Below are 21,734 nucleotides of genomic sequence, written 5' to 3'. Positions count from 1 at the left end.
TCCAGCTCAAAGGACTGGTGGGATTTCCTCATTTATGTTTTTGTATTTTGTTTAGTTGAAAGTCAAACAAGTGGCATGAAAAATGCCGCATCTTAGGTTATTTTTTCTTAAGCTTTGTAACATTCAGATAGAAGTGCACATCAGATGCACACAGATTTCATCTGAGAGGCTCCAGCACATAATAGACATTTAGGGAATGGCTGCCTGAATGAAAACAACCTTTTTGCCTTTTTGAAAAACTTACTATGTATATGTTTATTGTAGATTTTTAGAGGATTTTTAGAAGGAAAAGTAACCTTTGCTCCGACATATAAATATGACCTGTTTTCTGACGACTATGACACCAGTGAAAAGTGCCGCACCCCTGCATGGACAGACCGCATCCTCTGGAGGAGAAGGAAGTGGCCCTTTGATAGATCAGGTTGGGAAATGGACTTCTTCATTTAAATGAGTTAGTGCAAATTTTATGCGGAAGAAGGAAATGGTATAAATATCAAATAAGAAGAGGCTATTTTCGACAAAGGTTATCTAGAATAGAATAAATAAAATTTGAATATACAGTCATGCATCGCTTAATGGCGGGGATACGTTCTGAGACATGCATCATTAGGCGATTCCATCTTGCAAATATCATGGCATGTACTTGCACAAACCTAGATGCTATAGCTACACACCTAGGCTATATGGTACTGATCTTATGAGACCACCATTGTGTGTGCAGATCATAGTTGACCGAAACATCGTTATGTGGCTCGTGATTGTGAAACAGACTTTTAGAAATATTCTCAGACCTGCTTATAGTAATTTATTTAATTTTTCAATCTGTGTTCTTTCAGTGATATAGTTGCACGGAAGAGAAGCAAAGAAATATTTTAATGAAATTTTCAATTGAATGCTAATTAATTAAGGTTTTTAACCTGAATAACTAAAGTGATTGGCAGATACCATGAACTGCTACTTGTCTGTCAAATTATTTATGAAAGTCTATTTGGTCAAAGGCCTTTAAGTAATCTCAGAAGTAGAGCCTCATCTTAATTTTTGCTAAATAAAGCATAAAATGATAACTTCACCAAAAAAACCTTTCTAACTTAAAGGTGTCTAGACTTCCTGCCGATTGGCAAGTCTATCTGGCATCTCAGCCTCAAACAGCTGAAGCTTATGAAACCAAGGAGATAGGTCCTTGCTCCCTATGATGTGTCAGCTCATGTGGCCTCTCTTGTATTTTGTTTTATTCTGACTGCAGCTGAAGATTTAGATCTTCTAAATGCTAGTTTTCAAGATGGAAGCAAAATCCTCTACACGTGGACTCCTGGCACTCTGCTGCACTACGGAAGAGCTGAGCTGAAGACTTCTGACCATAGGTTTAAATAGTCTCAGTATTTCTAATGGTGCTTGAAATTTATTTGAAATCCGTCCTTTCTTAAACGTTTCTAACATGTCTGTCTTCCTTTATGCCTTAAGGCCTGTCGTTGCCATGATTGATATAGATATATTTGAAGTTGAAGCTGAAGAGAGGCAAAACATTTATAAAGAAGTAATTGCAGTTCAGGGTCCACCAGATGGTACAGTATTGGTCTCAATCAAAAGTTCTTTACCAGAAAATAATTTTTTCGATGATGCTTTGATTGATGAGCTTCTGCAGCAGTTTACAAATTTTGGTGAAGTTATACTCATAAGGTGAGTAAAATATTTCTTGTCCAAAAGCAGCTCACAATTCATAGATAATATTTTCTGTATTTGAAATCACCTTGTTTAGTGTTTGAATAGTATATGAGTATTTGTATTTCCAAACTGCAGTTGTGCACCACATAACGATGTTTCAGTCAACAATGGGCCATGTGTACGACGGTGGTCCCATAAGATTAGTACCGTATAGCACAGCTGTGTAGTAGGTTATAGCATCTAGGTTTGTCTAAGTGTGCTCTATGATGTTCGCACGATGAAATCGCCTAACTCCGCATTTCCTAGAACGTATCCCCATCATTAAGCGATGCATGGCTATATAGGAAAATCATATTATAGAAATCTTATTTAAAGAGCTCATAGGTTTTGAAACTGAATTCTCTACTTAGAAAGTTTAAAGCTGAGTAGTGAAACTTTATATAAACAATTGACGACAAAAATATGTGCACAGTGGGGCCGGCCCGGTGGCACAGGGGTTAAGTGCGTACATTCTGCTTCAGTGGCCCAGGGTTCGCTGGTTTGGATCCTGGGTGCGAACATGGCACTGCTTGGCACGCCATGCTGTGGTAGGCATCCCACATGTAAAGTAGAGGAAGATGGGCACGGATGTTAGCTCAGGGCCAGCCTTCCTCAACAAAAAGAGGAGGACTGGCAGCAGATGCTAGCTCAGGGCTAATCTTCCTCAAAAAAAAAAAAAGAAAATTATGTGCACATTTAGATGTGATCTCTTAAGATTCCTATACGATATTTAACAAAGCACTATGGCAAAATAAAGCTGTGATTGCTATTTTATTTTTTTAAGGAGAGATAGGAGTTAAGGGGAGTAACTTTTACCACTTAGTTTAAGAAATTTGATGTTTTAAGAAATTTTAAGTACGTTTAATTTCCAGCTAGAGGGGAAGCAGCACTGCCAGATAAACAGTCAGGAGTCATCCATGCAATCTTGATTTCCATCATTGACTTACCATCTGCCTTTTGCAGAACCAGATGCCTCTTTCCTTGTTTAAAAAATGTTCTCTTCCAAATGTATGTTAATTTTGAGAGGTTGTATGACGTGTGTGTGTTTGAATTCCATAGGGAAGGGGTACTATTAAATTCCTTTCTGTGCTGTTTCTCCTTATTTAGGTGTGTTTTATAGATATTTGGTGGACAAATCTGTATACTAGGTGCTATGGAAGAGCAGAGAAGAAATTGAAGACACTACTCCTGCTTGTAATCTAGTTGCGCAGATCAGCCTGTGTGTGAAATGGCTTCCCTAGATCCTAACCAGAATAGTCTGCAGAGTAGAGCTCACATGGTTTCTGTAGAGTGAGAAGCATGCCTAAGAAGCCTAGCATCCTGTCAGAGAGCAAGTGAGCAAATAGAGAAGAAATTGTATTTATACTTCCCTCAAATCTTTTGACAACGATCTACCCCAAAGCTTTAAAATTTAACAAACCATTTCTAGAATCTTAAGGCTCTAGGAAGTACATAGTGAAATCTCCAGGTTTACAGATGCCAGTAAGCTTTGCCAAACGCAGAAATGCCAAAGCGCCAGGAACATCACGTGGACCGTGCGAGTGGGCACAGAGCAGCAAAGTATCCCCTTATGAGCAAATGTAAAATATTGCAGTGGACTAGAGAGAGTCCAAAATGTACATAGGGGATGGAAGACTGATGCAGGAAAAGGACCTGTCTGTCTTCACAACCCAGTCTCTAAAGAGCTTGGTGTTCAATTGGAGCCCAAAACTGTCCTCAGAATACTTGGCGTCGTTAGAAAAAGTATTGGTAACAAAACAAAGCGTTACTCTAGCAGTATGAAACCTGGAATATTCTGGTTGTTACACTTTAAGACAACCATGTCAGAATAGAAAAAGCAGACAATGAAAGAAAAACAAGGAAAGGACTGCTGTCACCAGTAAGGCTAAAGTGATGATTACCTTTGGGTCTAGAGTGAGGTGACGATTAAGGAGTGCCTGAAGTCTGTAAAGCCCTTTCTATATAAAATGAGCGTCCCTGGAAATGTAGATGGGACAAATTTAGATACTTATATTAATTGGGGGAAAAGTCTAGAGGCTTTTACTCTAGTGAGTGAGAACAGGAAGAAAATACAGCTTCTAGAAGGACCTACATAAATCCTTGGAAATTAGAACCACAGTGTCCTATTAAAGTTAGAAATGTGTAAGGGGCACATTGCTAATTAGGGATAGAACCAAGAAATTAGCCCTGCCGTATGACCACAAATGCTGTGGTACTGCCATCGAAGAATAACGTTTGGGGTTGGAGGGACTGGCGCAGCATCAGTGCAGTCTTATAGTAGTCATTATACCCTTTGGAGGAGGGATATTCTCCATTGCCATCAACTTGAAAAAGATGCCCTTCGTAGTATTTAGGTAAGAATGATGTCCCTGTGTCTTTCAAATGATGGCATCCTGCAACTTAGTAACTTTATGCCAGAGAAATTGAGTCATTTACCTTGGTCACGTTGGAGTGATTGTAGAAATCTGTTCCAGGCCTTTGATTTAAATAGGATAAAGTACTTGTTTTTATCCTTTTCCTCTTAATATTCATAATCCATACTTTTGAATCCTGGGGGGGGGGGGTGTGTGTGTACATATTGTCCCCTCTCTCATGTTTGAAAAGTCTTCAGGGATTTCTGAACTGGATTTGTACAGTTGAGTTCAACTCTAAAATTGTTTCTCTCAATCAGACATAACATGATTTGTTTCATTCCTTTTTGTGTGATAACATTATTACATATCTGTGACCATCTTCTTCAGAACTTGTTCTAATGTCCTTTTTAATTTTTCCTTTTGAGAGTTTCTTATTTCAAAATTATAAACTTAGAATCATAGGAAAAGCCAGTGAAGTTCCAAGACAATAAATGACTGTTAATGAATAAAGACAGCAAGCATAACCTAACGTTCCTTGAGGCTAATCTGATGTGTGTGTGTGTGTGTGTGTGTGTGTATATATATACACACACACACATATATATATATATATATATATATATATATATATTTTAATGACAACTCACTATCTTTTTTCTTGGTCAAAGGAAATTTGCTTCAGGGAGGTCATTGAGACAGTAAAAATATGTAGTACTGGACTATGGGGTCAGGTGACTTGGATTCTAGCCTTGTAACTTATTCCCTTTATAGGGTCACTTTGAACAGGCTACTTAAGTTCTGGCCCTTTTTTTCTTTGTCAGTGAAATGAAGGGTTGGATTATCAGGGATCACGAATGGAGGTCCACAGCCCATTTCTTCTGGTGGCCTGTTGTATTAGCATAGTATTTGAAAGACATTTGGGTTTGAATGCGTTTTGGGCAAGAATGCCCCCAGCAGCTCACCCCTGGCCCTACTGCTCTCCCTGTTTTGTTTTTTTACTTCCAGACCTCTAGAGGTCCTTGTTAATCAATAATCATTGGACTAGTCATTGAGCTAGTTCTGGCTAAGGTATTAATTATGTTTTTTTATTGTTTGTTTTTCTTATTTTTGAAGATTTGTAGAAGATAAAATGTGGGTTACATTTTTGGAGGGAAGCTCTGCCTTGAGTGTTCTGAACCTAAACGGTAAAGAGGTAAGGTCGCATTTGTTGATTCCGAACCATTCTGAAATTAGATGTCTGATGATTATATTTTTATAGATATGCAGCAAGATTATCCAAGTGTGTTTTTAGTTCAGGAGGATAAAAGACCTTATGGTGTGCTTTAATGTTTATTATTTAGACTAGGTTTCTGACCATTTTAGGATTATTTTGATCCCTCCCTAGAGATATTAACCTTTGATAGAAACAGAAGAAAACATGTTTACCACCTAATGTGATTTTTATTATATTTTGTTATATAAAAACTTTTAAAATTTTAATTGGGTTAGATAGTCTGGGTCATCTATATAGTAGAAAAGATTTCTATCAAGTGAAGAAAATGCTTTATTTACAAGAAAACAAGGGAGGAAGGTGCTCATTGTTCATAGGAACTTGTTTTATTGGCTTGGATTGTGATACCCAGGTACCTTTTTCAAACGTAGGTAAAGTAATTCCCATAGATAACAAATCCATGCCATTGAGGCATTTTAGAAATTTTTAATTAGTGGAGATATTCCTAGCCTGTGATTTGAAAATGTCATTGATGGGGGAATTTACATCAATGACCTCAAATAGTTTTACTTGTGAAGTGCTGTTTGTCAGTTTTTTCTGAATGCTTTTAGACAGGTCTTAAAATTTTAAGTGTATGGTCCCTAGACAGGATAGACTAAACTCTAAGCTAATTTCTCCAACAGTGGGCAACTCTATAAGTATTTCTCTGAGCTTCCTCTTCTGTCACCTTACTTTAACCTCCTTGGAGAAAAAATTTCCATGCATTTCAGTCATGCATCGCTTAACCATAGGATAAGAAATGCCTTGTTAGGCAATTTTGTCCTTGCGCAAACATCATTAAGAGTGTACTTCCACAAACCTGGATGCTATAGCCTACTACACACTGAGGCTCTATTGTACTAATCTTATAGGACCACCTTCATATATGTGGTCTGTCTTTGACCGAAACGTCAGTATGTGACACACGACTGTGTTGCTTTTGAAATAGGTTTTGTAGGGTTTTCTTTGGTTTTCCTGAATGTAATAGGAATGCACTAATGCAAAAGTAAATCAAATACAGAAACGTAAAATGAAATAAATCATAAAGACCACTTAATCCTACCATTATGAAATAATTTCTCTTAAACTTCATATATGCATATATATAAATACAAATGAGACTATATATACACATATATACATATTAACATAAGTGGGATATACATATGCACACATACATGCACAAATGCAAATAGGATCATGTTATAAATGCTGTTTTTTCACTACATCTTTACTTGAGGCTATACTGTGGACATCTTTCTATATAAACAAATGTGTAATTTTTAATGGCTGTACAAATTTTAGTTATGTAGATAAATATATAAATTTAACCAAACTCCTATTAATTTTTCCAGCTTTTAATTATTAAAAGCAGCATTCCAGGGAATCTCTGCGTAGTTATAACTTTGCATGCCTCTCCTATTAGTTCTCAGGATAAACTCCTAAGTGTAAATTTGCGTTGTCAAAGAATATAAACGTATTAAATTTTGATGCTTGTTGCCTAATTGCTCTTCAGAAAGGATTTATCTAGTTTTATTATGCCTTGGATTATTTAATATCTAACATCCTCATCCATACTGGATATTTTTTAACTTTGATCATCTGAAAAACTGGAAGTAGTATGGTGTTCCTGTTTTAAGATTTTGGTTGTTAGGTTTTTTTGTTTATTGGTTGCTTGTACTTCTCTAACTAGCTGTTTATGTCTTTAGCCCTTTTTTCGACTGGGGTGTTCCTCTTTTGAAGCTCCTTTTACGTTAAAAATGTTAATCCCTTTTCATATGTGCTGCAGATCATCTTCCCAGTTTGTCTTGTGACTTTGTTGTCTTCACCAGATAGAAACTGATTTTTAAATTGAATTCTAGTTTTGCTCTCTTAAAAAGCTCTTCTTCATCCCATGATGATATAAGTATTTAAGAGCAACTCTCAATTTGGCATTCTTTGTCAGCTCTTATTTGCTTTCTGAGTATTTCTTTTATCTTTCCCTGATAATTTTCCTTGTTTTGTTTTTTCCCCCCCTTCTTTTCAGCTCTGTTTCTCACCCTCAAGTCTGGTCATCTGTGTTAATGCTCTTAGAGAGTACCTACCCCTTAGTTTCCTTAAAAGATTTTCAAAATTTTGTAAAAATTAGGTTTGTGGCAAGTGTATAATAATATTTAATTTATCCTTTTGAAAGTGGGACATTTCCAAATCTCTAGTCTATTACCTTTGTTAGTACCATTATTTCAGCCTGAAATCTTCTAGGATGCATGTAGATCAATAAGAGCTCTTCCATTTCAGGGGAGAATCTGGAAAAAGGATATAGCTTAAGCAGGGCAACCTTAAAGAATGACCTTCTTGAGCTTTTTTTTTTTTGGTGAGGGAGACGGGCCCTGAGCTAACATCTGTTGCCTGTCTTCCTCTTTTTGCTTGAGGAAGATTGTGGCTGAGCTAACATCTGTGCCAGTCCTCATCTATTTTATGTAGGACGTTACCACAGCATGGCTTGATGAGCAGTGCTAGGTCTGCAACCCAGGATTCGAACCTGTGAACCCTGGGCCAGCAAAGTGGAGCATGCAAGCTTAACCACTACACCACTGGTTGCCCCATTGAGCAGTTTTTTCTGTCATCTAAACTTCTTTCTTTTCATTTGGCTCTGATCTCTGCTAAGTAGATTTTCCTAAGAAAGTGTCTTTTAAATGGTCATTATGGTGATCAGCCTTAAGAATACTTGTTAGTATTCTTTGGTGAATATATAAAGAATGTCGTTGACCTTAAAAAGTGACGAATGACCTATAGAGCCTGTTGCCAGATTCTGAAATTGGATTGATTGGGTCTAATAAGCAAGTAAAGGATTATTACTTCTTAGGACTCTTAGAGCTCAGTGTGCATGCTAAATTACTGTCAAACACGGCCATGCCATTGAGGCCAGCAGCTCTCTACCTCCCCATCCTATGCCTCCAAGGAATTCTAATGTCATTGGCACTTTGGGCCAAGGAATATGTGTACCCGCAAAGGTGCTAGCTGTCATCACAGTATGTTGGTCACAGCTACACAGTTCGTTTGGAAATACCAGAAAAGTTCACATACTATATATAGTCCAGGCACTCTTCAAACAAAGGAAGTTGAAACTATGTAGGAGAGAGCTTACATTTTAGAAAGCAGGTTTGTTAGTGGGTATGAGTTGTAAATGAGAACATCGTTCTAATGCACAGTCTGTGTTTGACCAAGGAGTTTGTGGCTATCTGCAAGTTTTTGGAAGTTTTTTTTTTATTATATCAGTAGGACAATGTAACTTGATTATAAGGTATTGGTTATTTTAGATTATGCTTTTGTCTAAAAGCACTCAAGTTTATAGGAAAGGCAAAGTGCCAGTTTCATAGATGCCAGTCATTCTATTTTCAGAATGATTACCTTTTGTTGAAGATGTAAATGGTCTTAAATACTCTCAATATTCTTCTGACAGTTGAAATGCTGAAACTCCCATGATAGTATAGCAACTTTCAAGACCACTACACCAAGTTAAGAAGGTCAAAATGAAGAGGAGAAGTATTTTAAAGCTGTTCTACTGTCTCTTCTGTAGTTGTTTCTTGGAGGAACAGTTATTTAATCTGTGGATCAAAATCAAAGGAAATATAAAATTATGTAGCAAAGTTGTCAGTGAATTTACATCTGACCAAGGAAAGATACTGGCTGCCGCAAAGAAAAGTTGAATCTGTGTGCATCTTAGAGAAGAAGACCTTAGATTTAGCAACATAGGCTTCTGAAGGGAGAATTGGGGATGTTTTAAACTAGTAGTTAAAAATTCAGTACATATAAAACAGTTATGTTGAATTGAGTCTAGCTAAATTACCCTGCACTGCTGCATAGGATAATTAAGGCAATCACTTTATTCCAAGGTAGTTAATTTTCATGCCAATGAATTTTTATTTTGTGTCTGTTTTACTCAACTAGTTACTGGGGCGGACTATAACTATTACTTTAAAAAGTCCAGACTGGATCAAAAATTTAGAAGAAGAAATGAGTTTAGAGAAAATGAGCGTTCCGTTGCCATCATCAACCAGCTCTACCCTGCTTGGTGAAGATGCAGAAGTTGCGGCCGATTTCGATATGGAAGGTTTGTTTATTGGACACATTTGCTGCTGTACTTCTAGATAAGTTTCTTTCCCATCAGTAAAGTCTTAGTCTCCACAATGGTCCTTCTCTTTCTTCTTGTAACACACAGAGCAGGAATAATTAGATTTTGTTTTGCATTATATTGTGTTTATTTTGTTGGGACCTAGACTTCAAGGGCAGAGTTGCATTCTGCCATTCAAAGAGTAAGATCCTTACAAATGTTAGTTTATATTCTTGAGTGGTGAGAGCACAAATTGGTATTTTTGGTGTGTGGTTTGGTCCCGCTAATTGCAATCAAGGTAGAAAAGTAGAAATTCAAAGTGGGTATTCTAACAGCAGAAATCGGTTTAAAATAATTACTACAAAAGAGGATATATTTCCAAGTAGTTTAAAAAGAATCTCAAAGTGGCTGGGAACACATGCATTTGAAACTAAATCCACCCATCTAAATGTGATCATTTTGAGTTTAGAATTTGGAACAGGTTATCTGGATATAATAACTTCCTTAAATGGGATTAAGAAATGTGTTTGCTTTCTAATGCTGCATGCTATGTTATTCTAGCATATTTTCCTTTAAAATGTATACCTTAGTTTATAAAATGATAGAACATCATATTGTGATATCCTGTACATCTAAATAATGTCTTTCAGATTTGAGCACCTTACTAGGATTATCTCCCGTTTTCACATTTCTCTGTTCATTTGGTTGCTTTGTCCACATTTATGTAGTGCATTTTATGTGCTAGGTACGTGCTAGGTGCTGGAAATTCAAAAGGTGTCATCCTTGCCCTCCCAGAACTCACAGCTTAGTGGGTGTTACACATAAGTAAGCAGGCAGTTATAATCAAGTGACATAATAGCAATAATGAATGATGCTGGGGTAGTTCATGGGAGAGTTGCCTAACTTAGATTTGGAAAGTTGAGAAAGGCTTCCCAGAGGAAATGAAATTTAAGTTGAGAATCTGAAGACTGAGTGGGTGTTAGATTAAAGAAGGTAGACAGGGGTGAACCAGGAAGAAGGAATGTGCAGGGGCCCAAGGGGAAAAGAGGATCTAAGTTGATTATGCAGGTATGCTTGTGAGGCAGTAAATGAAGAAAAAAGAATGCTGGAAGAGGATCAGGCGTGGGGTGGAAGATGAAATTGTTTTTGAATATGTTGAATTTGAGGTGTCTGTGGAGTCTGTCAGGCCCAGATGGAGGCTATGGTTTTGTGGGCCTGGTGCTCAGCAGAGAGCTCTTGGTTCACAAGGCAGCCCTAATGGCAGTTGAAGCCATGGGTATGTATTAGCTTGGCCCAAAGCATTACATAGAGATTGGAGAGAGCTGGTCCTGGGATGGAGTACAGAGAAACACAGACTTTAAGGATAGGCAGAGGAAGTCTGCCCATAAAAGGAAAATGAGAAAAAACCACTAGAAATGTCACAGAGCCAAGAAAATATAGTGACTTAAAAATCAAGGAAAGAAATGGTAACAAGGAAGTAGTCGTCGCTGAAGTCCTATGTCACAGAGGGATGAGGAGAAATGAGGACTGCAACTTGCCCTTTGGATTTAATATCAGGGAAGGGGGCTGTTGGTGACATTCATGAGAGTGATTTCATTGGAGTGATGAAGCCAGATGGTGGTAATTGAGGTGTGGCTAGAAGGTGAAGAAGTGGAGAGAGTGTCTCTAGACAACTCTTTAAAGAAGTGAGACAGGGAAAAGAGGAAGGAAGGCAGTTGCTCCAGGGAGGCTGGGGATCTAGGGAGTGTTGTTTTGAAATGGGAGACGCTTGAGAATGCCCAGTGCTGATGGAATGGCTGATGATATCAGGGCGGGGCAGGGCAAAATGAGTGATAGAGCAAGGTCACCGAGAACGTGGCGTGGCCAGAACCCCATTTGTTCCTCTACAAATATGGGCGTGCCAGCCAAGTGATTAGACTCCAGCATGGGGGCAGGTGGTTGAAGGGGGCTTCCCATCTTACAATTTCTCTTTTCTCTGTGTAGTTTAAGAGTTGAGGTTATCTGCAGGAGTAGGGCAACCCATAGGTGCAGGAGAGTTGAGAAGGTTCGAGATAAAGTTCCTGAGAAAAGGAGTAAGGAGGAGAGTGAACCAGGAAATTATGGAATTGCCTGGCAACTTTGGGAACCCAGAAGAGTCTGAAAACCACAAATTTAATGTGACTGCCATCATCAGGACCGTGTGGTTTTCTCCAGCAGCAGCGCTCAGCAGCCCAAGCGCAGTTATGAAGAGATTAAATGGTGGAATTGATGCAGGGGTGATGGAAGAATAGCGCAGGAGGGGAATAGCTGAGGTGAAGAACAGTAGAATCTGAAGACACGTGCAGAGAAGCAAAATTCGGTGGGGTAAGAGTAGTGGGAACAGAGGACTGGATCCTGATGAAGTCAGAAGAGGGAAGAGTAACTGAGGGAGAGAGCCGGAAGGCTGGGAGGTGGTGGTCAGAAAGAAGCGTTCTGAGTTTATTAGTTCAGAGGCAGTGCAGTTCTGAGGGCTGTAGTGTTTGGAGTGGAGGTGAGAGTCAGTGAGGATAAGAGCGAAGCATTTAGGTTGTTGATGGGTTGTCCACATGGACTTTGATGCCACTCAGAAAGATGGTTATGGGTTGCCATCTTGCTCTCTGCTTAGTGCTCGATGAATGGGTTCAAGTGCCTGGAAGGGTGGAGGTTGGAGATCATGGCATCAAGGGAGTATAGAGGGTGTTATGTAAATTCCTGATGGCACAGCCTTAAAGAAATAGGCCTTTTTATTCAGGGTTGGAAGATTAATCGTCTAGAATTGGAATTAGGTTGCAAGGGGCACCTTTACCCCACTTTCCAGCCCTGAGAAAAGTGGAGATGAGGAGACCTTAGGGGAGAACAAATTCCCCCCTATTCAATTAAAGTATGGAAGGTATGAAGAGACTCTCCGGGAAGGGTGTGTGGCTGTTCGAGAGCCTGTCTGCTGAGCTGAGGGCGGGGAGGAGGGCACAGTCCACAGAGCAAGTAAGAAAGTTTGGAGGGAGAGCAGTGAACTTGAGTCAGCCAGCACCAAGATAGCTGCTCAGTGGAGCATTGAAAGCCCTCGAATCAGCCCAGCTCCACATGTGAGTCATCACTGGCCTCCTGTTGTGCTGAGAGGGTAGACTCTCTTTAATTATATTTTCTCTAAGAGCATTTGTACTAATTCTAGCTTCATACATATAAATTTATATTTGCCCACATGCTTAATCTGTGCATCTTTGCGGTGTCATAATGTTAACATGTTTATTTTCTGTATTTCAACACCTTAAAACCTAGATTGATGAACAACATTTCTGAGAAATTAAAATGGTGGTAACGTTGATAACCTTGCGTTTCCTCAGGCGACGTTGATGACTATAGTGCTGAAGTAGAGGAGATTCTTCCTCAGCATCTCCAGCCGTCTTCAAGTTCTGGCCTTGGCACTTCCCCAAGCTCTTCACCGCGGACCAGTCCCTGCCAGTCACCTACAATCTCAGAGGCTCCTGTACCTTCCCTTCCCATAAGACCGAGTCGAGCACCGTCAAGAACTCCTGGGCACCCAACGTCACAAAGTGTGTATTTTATTTAAAGTTTTGTATGCCTTTCCCCAGCTGATATGTTTGATTTCAGCTGGTCAAGTCTCTGATTCCTTTGGAGAGCCATTTTTGTTTAACTTTCATACACATATGCTGACATGTACCGTGCGTTCTGTTCATACAAAAGAAGAAACTTTGTAGATGGTGAGACCTAAATGGAAAGGAAACTCATCATGATTGTCACTAGATAAGAATTTTTCTTAATCCTTTTTCTATGTGGTCGGCTTTGTCCATGTCTTATAATTGATGATTTTCTATCATTATAGTTAGAGCCGATAACTATTCAGGCTTCACTATATATCTGTACATTACCTGTATTACACTATGGAGCAAGAGGGACAGAACAGATTTTTTTAATTCAAATTTATATTCATGACTCCTCCAAAGTTGGAAGATTTGTCTCTGGAAGTTGTTACATTACATGATTGTCACTATTCCATGTTAACCAACATCTTCAGAAAACATCTTCCATTTCATAAACTTCTCTAGTTCTCTCATAGCACTCTTAGAGGACTGGCTTCGTTAAATAAATTCAAGATAAGCTGAGGTATCAGGAAAAGAAGAGACTCCTTTTTCTTTCTTTTCTCTCTACTTGCCAGCAGATTTCAAATGACTTACAGAATACTTTGTGCCGTCTTGATAGGCCCGCTCGGTAAATCACCTTCACCACTTGGGACCTAGCTAAGAAGTCCATATAGAGCTAGCATTATTGCTTCCATGGTACCGAAGAGTAATGTAATGGCAGAACTGCGTATGTTATTGATACCAAAAATGCATGTCAATACGCTATGGTACAAATTTAGAAAATTAGCAAAATAGAGACTTGGTCATAGATGTATAGGAAGTACTGTACCTTTGTGCTCATACCCACTTGGAAACTGATCTTCTTACTTAAGGTACTTTTTCAGGTTCTCCTGTTGACACCCTGCCAGCAACACAGCCGCAGCAGAAGGATTCTTCCCAGACCCTGGAGCCCAAGCGGCCGCCGCCTCCCCGCCCGGTTGCTCCTCCGGCACGGCCAGCTCCCCCACAGAGACCGCCTCCACCTTCAGGTAATGGCCCATTTTATTTCCAAGTCCTCCTCCATGCTATTTAGAGATGTTTTTCATGTTTTCAAACTTCTAGCTTCTAGATTTTATTGTCTTTCTATCATTGTTGCCACTTCATCAGCTGTTCTCTAAAGAATGTGGTAGGCGTGACAGAACAGGTAAAAAGATTGTTTCCTGACTTGATTTCTGTAGTGTGTTTTCAGAGCTGACTCGTATAAGTGTGCAAGAAGTGTTTGTTTTATTTTTACTAATTTGATGTAGTTGTGCTAATTTCTGTAAAATGTATAATTAGAACTGAAGAACATACTTACTGTAAAGTTTTATGTATCTGTTTAAATGTTCTTTTTAAATAAGTAGAGTGTCATTACTTAAATTGTTAGAAGTATTTGCATTAAATAATAGCTTCTTTATAGTACCAAGGTTCTAATACGTAGTTCCTACATGATATTTCACATCGTGAATACTGTAGTAAATCTTTGACCTTTCAACTCTTTTTAATGTCATTTCCTTTCTGCTGCATATTTTCTTATGAACTATAAGGGGCTAGGAGTCCTGCACCTTCTAGAAAAGAATTTGGAGGTAACGTTTATGTTTGTTATAATGTGTGCATCTGGGTTCATTATGTTTTGGAGTTTGATCCCTATGACTGAAAGTCAAAATGAATGACATTTATACTCCTGGTTAAAAATAGCTCCAAACTTCCATTACATTCCTGTTAAGTAAAAGATTGGAGCTTAGTTTTATTAGTGAATGGAACTGAGGGCTTCCATTTCCCAGATAGACATAGTTGAATTATTCATCAGGGCTTGATATACTTTTTCTTAATAAATGTAGTCAATTTAGTTACAAAGATTTCCCAAAAATCATATTAATTTCAAAAGGAATTCAGGTACAGTGAATATAGAACATTTCCCAAGTATTTGATAGTATTAGAGCTCTAGTACGTTCCTTTTCTAGTAGCTTGTGGATTAGCAAAATTTCCTAGGAATGCAATTTAAAGTTATAATAATTATCTGAAATATATCTTCATTTTGCATGGCTTTATCATAATTTGTCATAAAACTGATGCTTCATTTTTTAAAATGTAAGAGCAGTTTTATTTTTTCAATAAGAAAATTCTTATTAACAAATGGAGCACTTTTTGTTTGGTTTATTTGGTTTACATGAAAACTTCTCACAAAGCTCAGTTGGAGGTGTAAGTTTGACAAGCTCATTTAGTCTAATTCTCAAGGAAGGATGAGGCAGGTTGTCACAGTTCCGAAGAGGAGCTTTGACAAATCCAGTTTTAATATTATTAAGGCTTACTGTACATGTGTAGTTGGTCTATTTCTAGTCTAGCTGCCTAATGACATTGCTGACCAATTCACATGTTATTAAGATTGACTTTGCTTGTGTGTATATTTTAATGACTTTGTATAAGAAGGATAGCTAAATTATTTCAGCATGACAGCTTCTGCAAAATACTGCTACATGAAAATTTTTCCATTGACTTACAGAAGACATTAATTTTTCCCATTTCAAACTCCTGCTTTTGTTTATATTTTCATGATAAATTCTATTTATCTTCTCCTTTAATTAGGAAAGCAACCTGTAGAAAATAAATTTTTTAATGAATTTGTGAAAAGTTAGATTAGTAACTCAGTGGCTTACTTTAGGAACTGATTTAATTTTTAAAAATAGCTTCTCTTCATCATTCTTTTGTAGGTAGTGTTTGCAGCATATTTTTTTTACCCTGTAAACCAGTAACTCCTTTAAGGCAGTAAGCTTAGATAAAGTCATTATGGTACTTTTAGAGTTTTTTTTAAAGTAATGTATTAAAATAACTTGTAAGAGACTATGTAGTCTCATAGAAATTTAAGATGAAATTGAGCCTTTATGGTTTTTTCCTTTTTGACTGTCAGACATTGGGGCTTTTATTAGAGATTTAAGTCTGAATATAAGGAATGAGAGGATCATAAAGCAAAGGCTTTCATTAAACATTTTTAAATTCCCTACATCTAGTAATCTCAGATAGAAAAAGAAAACTGTCATCCCATTGCCACTCCTCTGCTTGAGGAAAGGGAGGACTCAGGTTTGGGCTTGGCATCTAAAGTTACTTTGTATTGATATCTTTGAAGAAACTTAAAGCAGTAAAAGAACCTTTTTGCAAAAGTAAGTTTAACACAGAAACTGTTTTGTGTGCCTGCCTTTCATTCTGTGCTGTGGGCCCTGAACAATATACAGCTTCTGTTCTTTCTCTAAAAAGGTATTGGAGCCCCTCCCAGTCCTGGGGTAGCTAGGCGAGAGATGGAAGGTAACAAGACTTTCGCATCATAGAAATAGATCTCTCATTTTATTTCTAAATGTCAGCCCCTCCAGTGTTTAAAGGAATACTAAATCTTTTCTTAGTCTGACTGTAAATTTCCCCTTCCCCTCCTTATGTATACATTGTAACCTTGTATTTTTTCTCTTTTCATTCTGTGTTGTGTATAGTTTCTAATGGATATCCGTTTAATTTCCCTAAGAGTCTTATGTTGTTTTGCACTCTGTTTTGGATATATTTCATATATACTTAGGAGGTGAAATTACTGTACAATGTTATTTTGAGAAGAATGCCTTCAAAATTCTTTTCAGAATAAGTCAAATGTTTATAAAGTTACTATACTAATGCTGAAGTTTTAAAAATTAATAATTGTAATTAAACCCTATTAATTCAGGTCTAAGAATATGGTATTGTGTGGATGATTTCAAGTAACAAATATTTTTATGTATAATGATGCTGAACTAAATTTGCTTAAAGACCATTAAGACTAGAAGCCATTAATTAAGATTATAGTTATTAAACGGCTGTTGTATTTCATATAACAGTTGCACTTGAATTTCCTTTCAAAAAAGAATAAATCTGAGAAGTTGCCCCTACTAGTCCCCCCTACTCCTTTTTGCCCCAAAAGTGATTTATTTCATTTCATCCTTCCACTACATTTCTAATGAGTCTGAACCATATTTTAACACTGTCTTCCATAAGGCAGATATTTAGTAGTCCTATGTGCCTGTCTTCTACCTTCATCATGGGAGTTTGTTATAGAAATCCGAAAGGTCTCGTCCTAAGATTGCTTTGTGCATAATGGCATCTACAGCCTGAAGTGCTGAAACAGCGTTGTTGGCACCTTTGGTGTAACTTGAGAATGCAGCTCTGTTTGCTCAGGGGCGATTTGTGGGCCAGGCTCTGAGAGGCTGTCCTTTACACGAGCTGACCTTGTGTTTTCGCGGTTCACAGGAGAGCTTTGCTGGGAAAGTCGCCTTAAAAGTAACCCCACGAGTGAGGTATCAGATTGAGGACTAAGTTGTCTCTCATAAATGTCACTCTAAGAATTCTAGTTTTTCTCTCTTCTGAGATATTTCATTTAGGTATTTCAGATATTTCATTTCATTCATCATTATCCAAAGCAAAGTACTTTTGTTACCATCTCATGCCCCCATTTCTGCCAGTAATGAAACAGTAGCCAACTGATTGCTTTATTGTTTACTTATGACTGATTTTTTTTCCCCTCCTACTTCAAAGCACCCAAAAGCCCTGGAACAACGCGGAAAGATAATATAGGTAAAAATGCTTGAATTTAGCTACTTACCCTTAAAACTGGACCGTGAATAGACGCTTAGGATATAAGTGCATGGTTTCTTGTTTCTTTGTTTTTTAAAAGAACCTGAAATACATGGTGTGATGTCTGTGTTGCAGGACGCAATCAGCCTTCACCTCAGGCAGGACTCGCAGGCCCGGGGCCAGCTGGATACAGTGCAGCCAGACCGGTAGGCACACCTGGCCTGGGAGCCCAGAGGGCTGGCTCTGGGCCCCAATTTGCTGCTCGTCAAATGGGTTATCTTGACTGTTTCCTCAACTCTAAAATGAGGGCATGGCACTTGACAATCTCCTGCTTACCTTGCACCTCTCACATTATGTTAACATACTCTTCAAAAATAACTAAACGTCGATGTTCCTCAGCTAACCATGGGGTTATATTCCTGATGAACCCATTGTAAGTTGAAAATGGATTTAATACCCATAACCTTCCAAACATCACGGCTTAGCCTAGCCTACCTTCAACGTGCTCAGAACACTTCCCTCAGGCTACAGTTGAGCAAAATCAGCTAACACAGCGCCTATTTTATAATAAAGTGTTGAGTATCTCATGTAATTTATTGAATTTTGGACTGAAAGTGAAAAAGAGAATGGTTAGTGTCTTGGTTCCTCACCCTGGTGATCACGGGCTGACTGGGAGCTGCGGCTCACTGCCGCTGCCCAGCGTCCCGAGGGAGGATGGCACCACGTATCACCAGCCCCGGAAAAGAGCACAATTCAGAATTCAAAGTATGGTTTCTTCTGGTGCAGATCACTTTCTCACTGCCTTAAAGTCAAACCATCTTAAGTCAGGGACCATCATCTGCACTTCGTTATTTGAATAAAAGTGATATTCTTAAGTAATTGTGGTCACTGAATATCTTAGAATCACCAAGTCTATGAGGGAGTGATGTATTGGGGCAACTTTTTATCATATTATCTGAGTAATTAATGAGGATATAAAGTCATCCTTCACTAAGAAGGATTTTAAAGATTTTGTTTTTCCTTTTTCTCCCAAAGCCCCCCTGTACATAGCTGTGTATTTTTAGTTGTGGGTCTTTCTAGTTGTGGCATGCGGGATGCCGCCTTAGCATGGCCTGATGAGTGGTGCCATGTCCACGCCCAGGATTCGAACCGGTGAAACCCTGGGCCACTGAATCGGAGCTTGCGAACTTAACCACTTGGCCATGGGGCTGGCCCCTATAAGAAGGATTTTAAAATTAGATTTCAGAAAAAAGTTTTTATGATAGAGTTAGCATACTGAAACTGGTTCTGTAGGTATTAAAAGTAGGCAAGCATGGGACCAGCCTGGTGACATAGTGGTTAAGTTCATGTGCTGCGCTTTGATGGCCTGGGGTTTGCGGGTTCAGATCCCAGGCACGGACCTACATACTGCTCATCAAGCCATGCTGTGGCAGTGTCCTGCATACAAAATAGAGGAAGATGGGCACAGATGTTAGCTCAGTGATAGTCTTCTTCAAGGAAAAATGAGAAAGATTGGCAACAGATCTTAGCTTAGGCCAATCTTCCTCACCAAAAAAAAAAAAAAAAAAAAAACCAGGAAAGTAAGAGAGCAGATGCTGTTGCCGGGCCTTTCTCCTACCTTGTGAATCTGTGGTTTGCTCTACGTTTATCATATATTCTTTTATACGCTTAATTATTCTATTATTTACCTGAATGAAAATTTTCTCTGGAATATAACAATTTTTTTAAAAAAGAAAATGGAAACCAGTAAACAGTGACTTAGGCTAGTCTAGGGCAGTCTGGGGCTGCTGGGAGGCCTCTAGCTGAGGAGTGGGAACTGGGAACTGCTACTGTAACTAGAAATTAAAGTTGTGAGCAATTAAGAAACTACTTGTGATGAAACTACTTCTAATTTCTAGTAAGACATTCTCATAAAAATTCCAAGATAGAAATTTTGTCTTTTCTGTTGTAGCTGTCTATTTAACATCCAACCTAAAGGTCCTTTTCTGTATGCAGTACAGTCATGTGCCACATAAGGCTCATTTCAGTCAGTGACGGACTGCATATGTGACTTCTGTCACATAAGATTGGGACCACGTCGCCTAGGTGTGGAGTAGACTGTAGCACCGAGGTCTGTGTGAGGGCACTCTGTGACGCTCCCACAATGACCAGTCTCCTGACGACGCAGTTCTGAGTGCATCCCTGCTGTTAAGCAACACGTGACTGCAATACACTCCAAATTAAAACGTCTGCAAAATATGCCTAAAGATATCTATTACCCATTCTCCTTTTTTCCAAAAAAGGAAAATTGCGATTCACTGACTCCACCACAAGTACTTTCTTTGTTCTATGTAATACTGTAAGAAGAGGGAAGGAAAGTCAGGATTTTGTGAGATTGCGTGCATAATTTTGCTTAAAATAAGTATTGGGGGCTTAAGGCTTCTGCAAACTTATGAAAATAGAAAACATATTTTTCACCAGTGTGTCTTTTAATGTATTTAGTTTAGCATATTGAGTTAGTCATTCAAGAGTTTTTACTTCTGTATTTAAAGAAAAAAATCCCAGGGTGTGGATTTTTGTAAGCGTCTTTGTTGCTCAGTGTGTGTCTCCATCTCCTCGGCAACTTTGACACCGGCCCATCTCCCATTACACCAGCCATGCTCGGGTGATGAGCAAGGGCCCCGCGGCTTGGCAGGCCTGAGTCGGCTCCAGGCTTAGTTTCCTATCTTTGTAGTCTTGGGAAAGTTACATACATTTCATCACCTTAATTTGAAATAGAGATGATAAATAATACCTACGTATGAGGGATATTTTGAAGTGAAATGGAAATGCCTCCACAGTGCTTAATTAGCAGAGTGCCTGGCAGTAAACAGTGAAAGATAAAAGGGAAGATTTTAACTCGTGTGACTATTTGGCTGTAAATAGCGAGCAATGAAAAGGAAAAGATGGGGAATAACACCAGAGAGGGGATTAAATAAGGTGCAAAAGCAAATATTTTAACAAAATCTTATCTGTTGAAAACAAGTAATGTCTCCAATGTTACATTTCCCATTTCTAGACCATTCCGCCCCGTGCTGGAGTCATCAGCGCTCCACAGAGCCACGCTCGGGCGTCCGCCGGAAGACTGACTCCTGAGAGCCAAAGCAAACCACCGGAAGTGCTGAAAGGTCGACACCATGTTAGAAATACCACTTTCCTTCTGCATTCCGTCCTTTCACTTTGCCTTCTTCTTTCTGTGGTCTCTCACCTTCTGCAACTTACTCAGACAGGGATATCCTTCTTTCTTTATGCCACAAGAAGTGAGGCCACTTGTTGGGGGAGGGGATTCGAAACTCCTAACATTGCACTAAAGGAAGGATAAAACGTGGCTTTCTAGAAAACACCTAACATGTGAAAATGATTATTTTAGGTTCACCTCTTCTTCCTGAACCACTGAAGCCTCAGGCTGCCCTTCCTGTGCAGCCTTCTCTGCCCCCACCTGTTCAAAAGATGCAGGAGCCTCTTGTCCCTGTGGCAGCACCTATGCCTCAGTCTGCCCCGCAGCCATACCTGGAAACCCCGCCACAGCCACCACCTCGGAGCAAGTCGTCCCACGGCTTGCCTTCAGAACCTCCCTCACAGCCGCAGGTAAGTCCTACTAGTAAACAACAGATCATCTGTGATGCCTTGGGATTTTGTTTGTTTTTTAGCCACCATTGTTTTTCTTTTCTTTTTTTTTTTTTATTGAGGTATATTTGATGCTTTTGGTATAGTTTTTGAACATTTATTTTTAATTATTAGCTTTTATAAGAAATAAACAAGTATAAGATTCAATTTTCTTTTTTATTTTTGCCTTTTGATAGTAATAGTGTCTTGAGATATGCCTTCGACAGTTGGTGTCACTTGACATCTCAAACTAGTCACGTAACAAACGCATGGTTTGACTGAGGGTTTGGGTTTTTTGGCTTTTTTTTAACCTGTTGCTTAGATCATGCTTTCTCAGAGAGTGATCCTAAATTAGGGCTCTTTAGGGAATTTTCAAGTGGCTCCCAGGCTGTTTTATCATGTTAATGTTTAAAGTGTCTATGACTTTTGGTTTTTTTATTCATAATTTGGATAATTGATAAGTTAGGATAGACAGCAATTGTTTATTTTTCTTACTGTTCATAGCAAATTTT

At 38.7% G+C, this 21,734-nt stretch overlaps 1 protein-coding gene across 37 annotated transcripts in view; it reads left to right on the top strand.

Moving 5' to 3' along the window:
* The window catches only part of SYNJ1 (synaptojanin 1), an 87,757-nt gene that overhangs the window by 58,177 nt on the left and 7,846 nt on the right, over positions 1-21,734 (top strand). For 13 of the 37 annotated variants that reach the window (XM_014827587.3, XM_044750729.2, XM_070488777.1 and 10 more), the window contains 13 exons: positions 265-421; positions 1,244-1,361; positions 1,462-1,677; positions 5,169-5,247; positions 9,235-9,397; positions 12,736-12,945; positions 13,866-14,021; positions 14,559-14,597; positions 16,264-16,311; positions 17,560-17,598; positions 17,734-17,804; positions 20,636-20,744; positions 20,987-21,204. In XM_014827587.3, the coding sequence (XP_014683073.3) occupies positions 265-421; positions 1,244-1,361; positions 1,462-1,677; positions 5,169-5,247; positions 9,235-9,397; positions 12,736-12,945; positions 13,866-14,021; positions 14,559-14,597; positions 16,264-16,311; positions 17,560-17,598; positions 17,734-17,804; positions 20,636-20,744; positions 20,987-21,204 (1,623 nt within the window). The remainder of the gene's footprint in view (positions 1-264; positions 422-1,243; positions 1,362-1,461; positions 1,678-5,168; positions 5,248-9,234; positions 9,398-12,735; positions 12,946-13,865; positions 14,022-14,558; positions 14,598-16,263; positions 16,312-17,559; positions 17,599-17,733; positions 17,805-20,635; positions 20,745-20,986; positions 21,205-21,734) is intronic. The other 24 variants (XM_070488786.1, XM_070488779.1, XM_070488776.1 and 21 more) reach the window with 9 other exon arrangements.

This window comes from Equus asinus, chromosome 18, assembly GCF_041296235.1.
Source record: "Equus asinus isolate D_3611 breed Donkey chromosome 18, EquAss-T2T_v2, whole genome shotgun sequence".
NCBI classification, from domain to species: domain Eukaryota; kingdom Metazoa; phylum Chordata; class Mammalia; order Perissodactyla; family Equidae; genus Equus; species Equus asinus.
The sequence above is the reverse complement of the archived record's forward strand: the minus strand, read 5'-3'. Positions and strand labels throughout refer to the sequence as shown.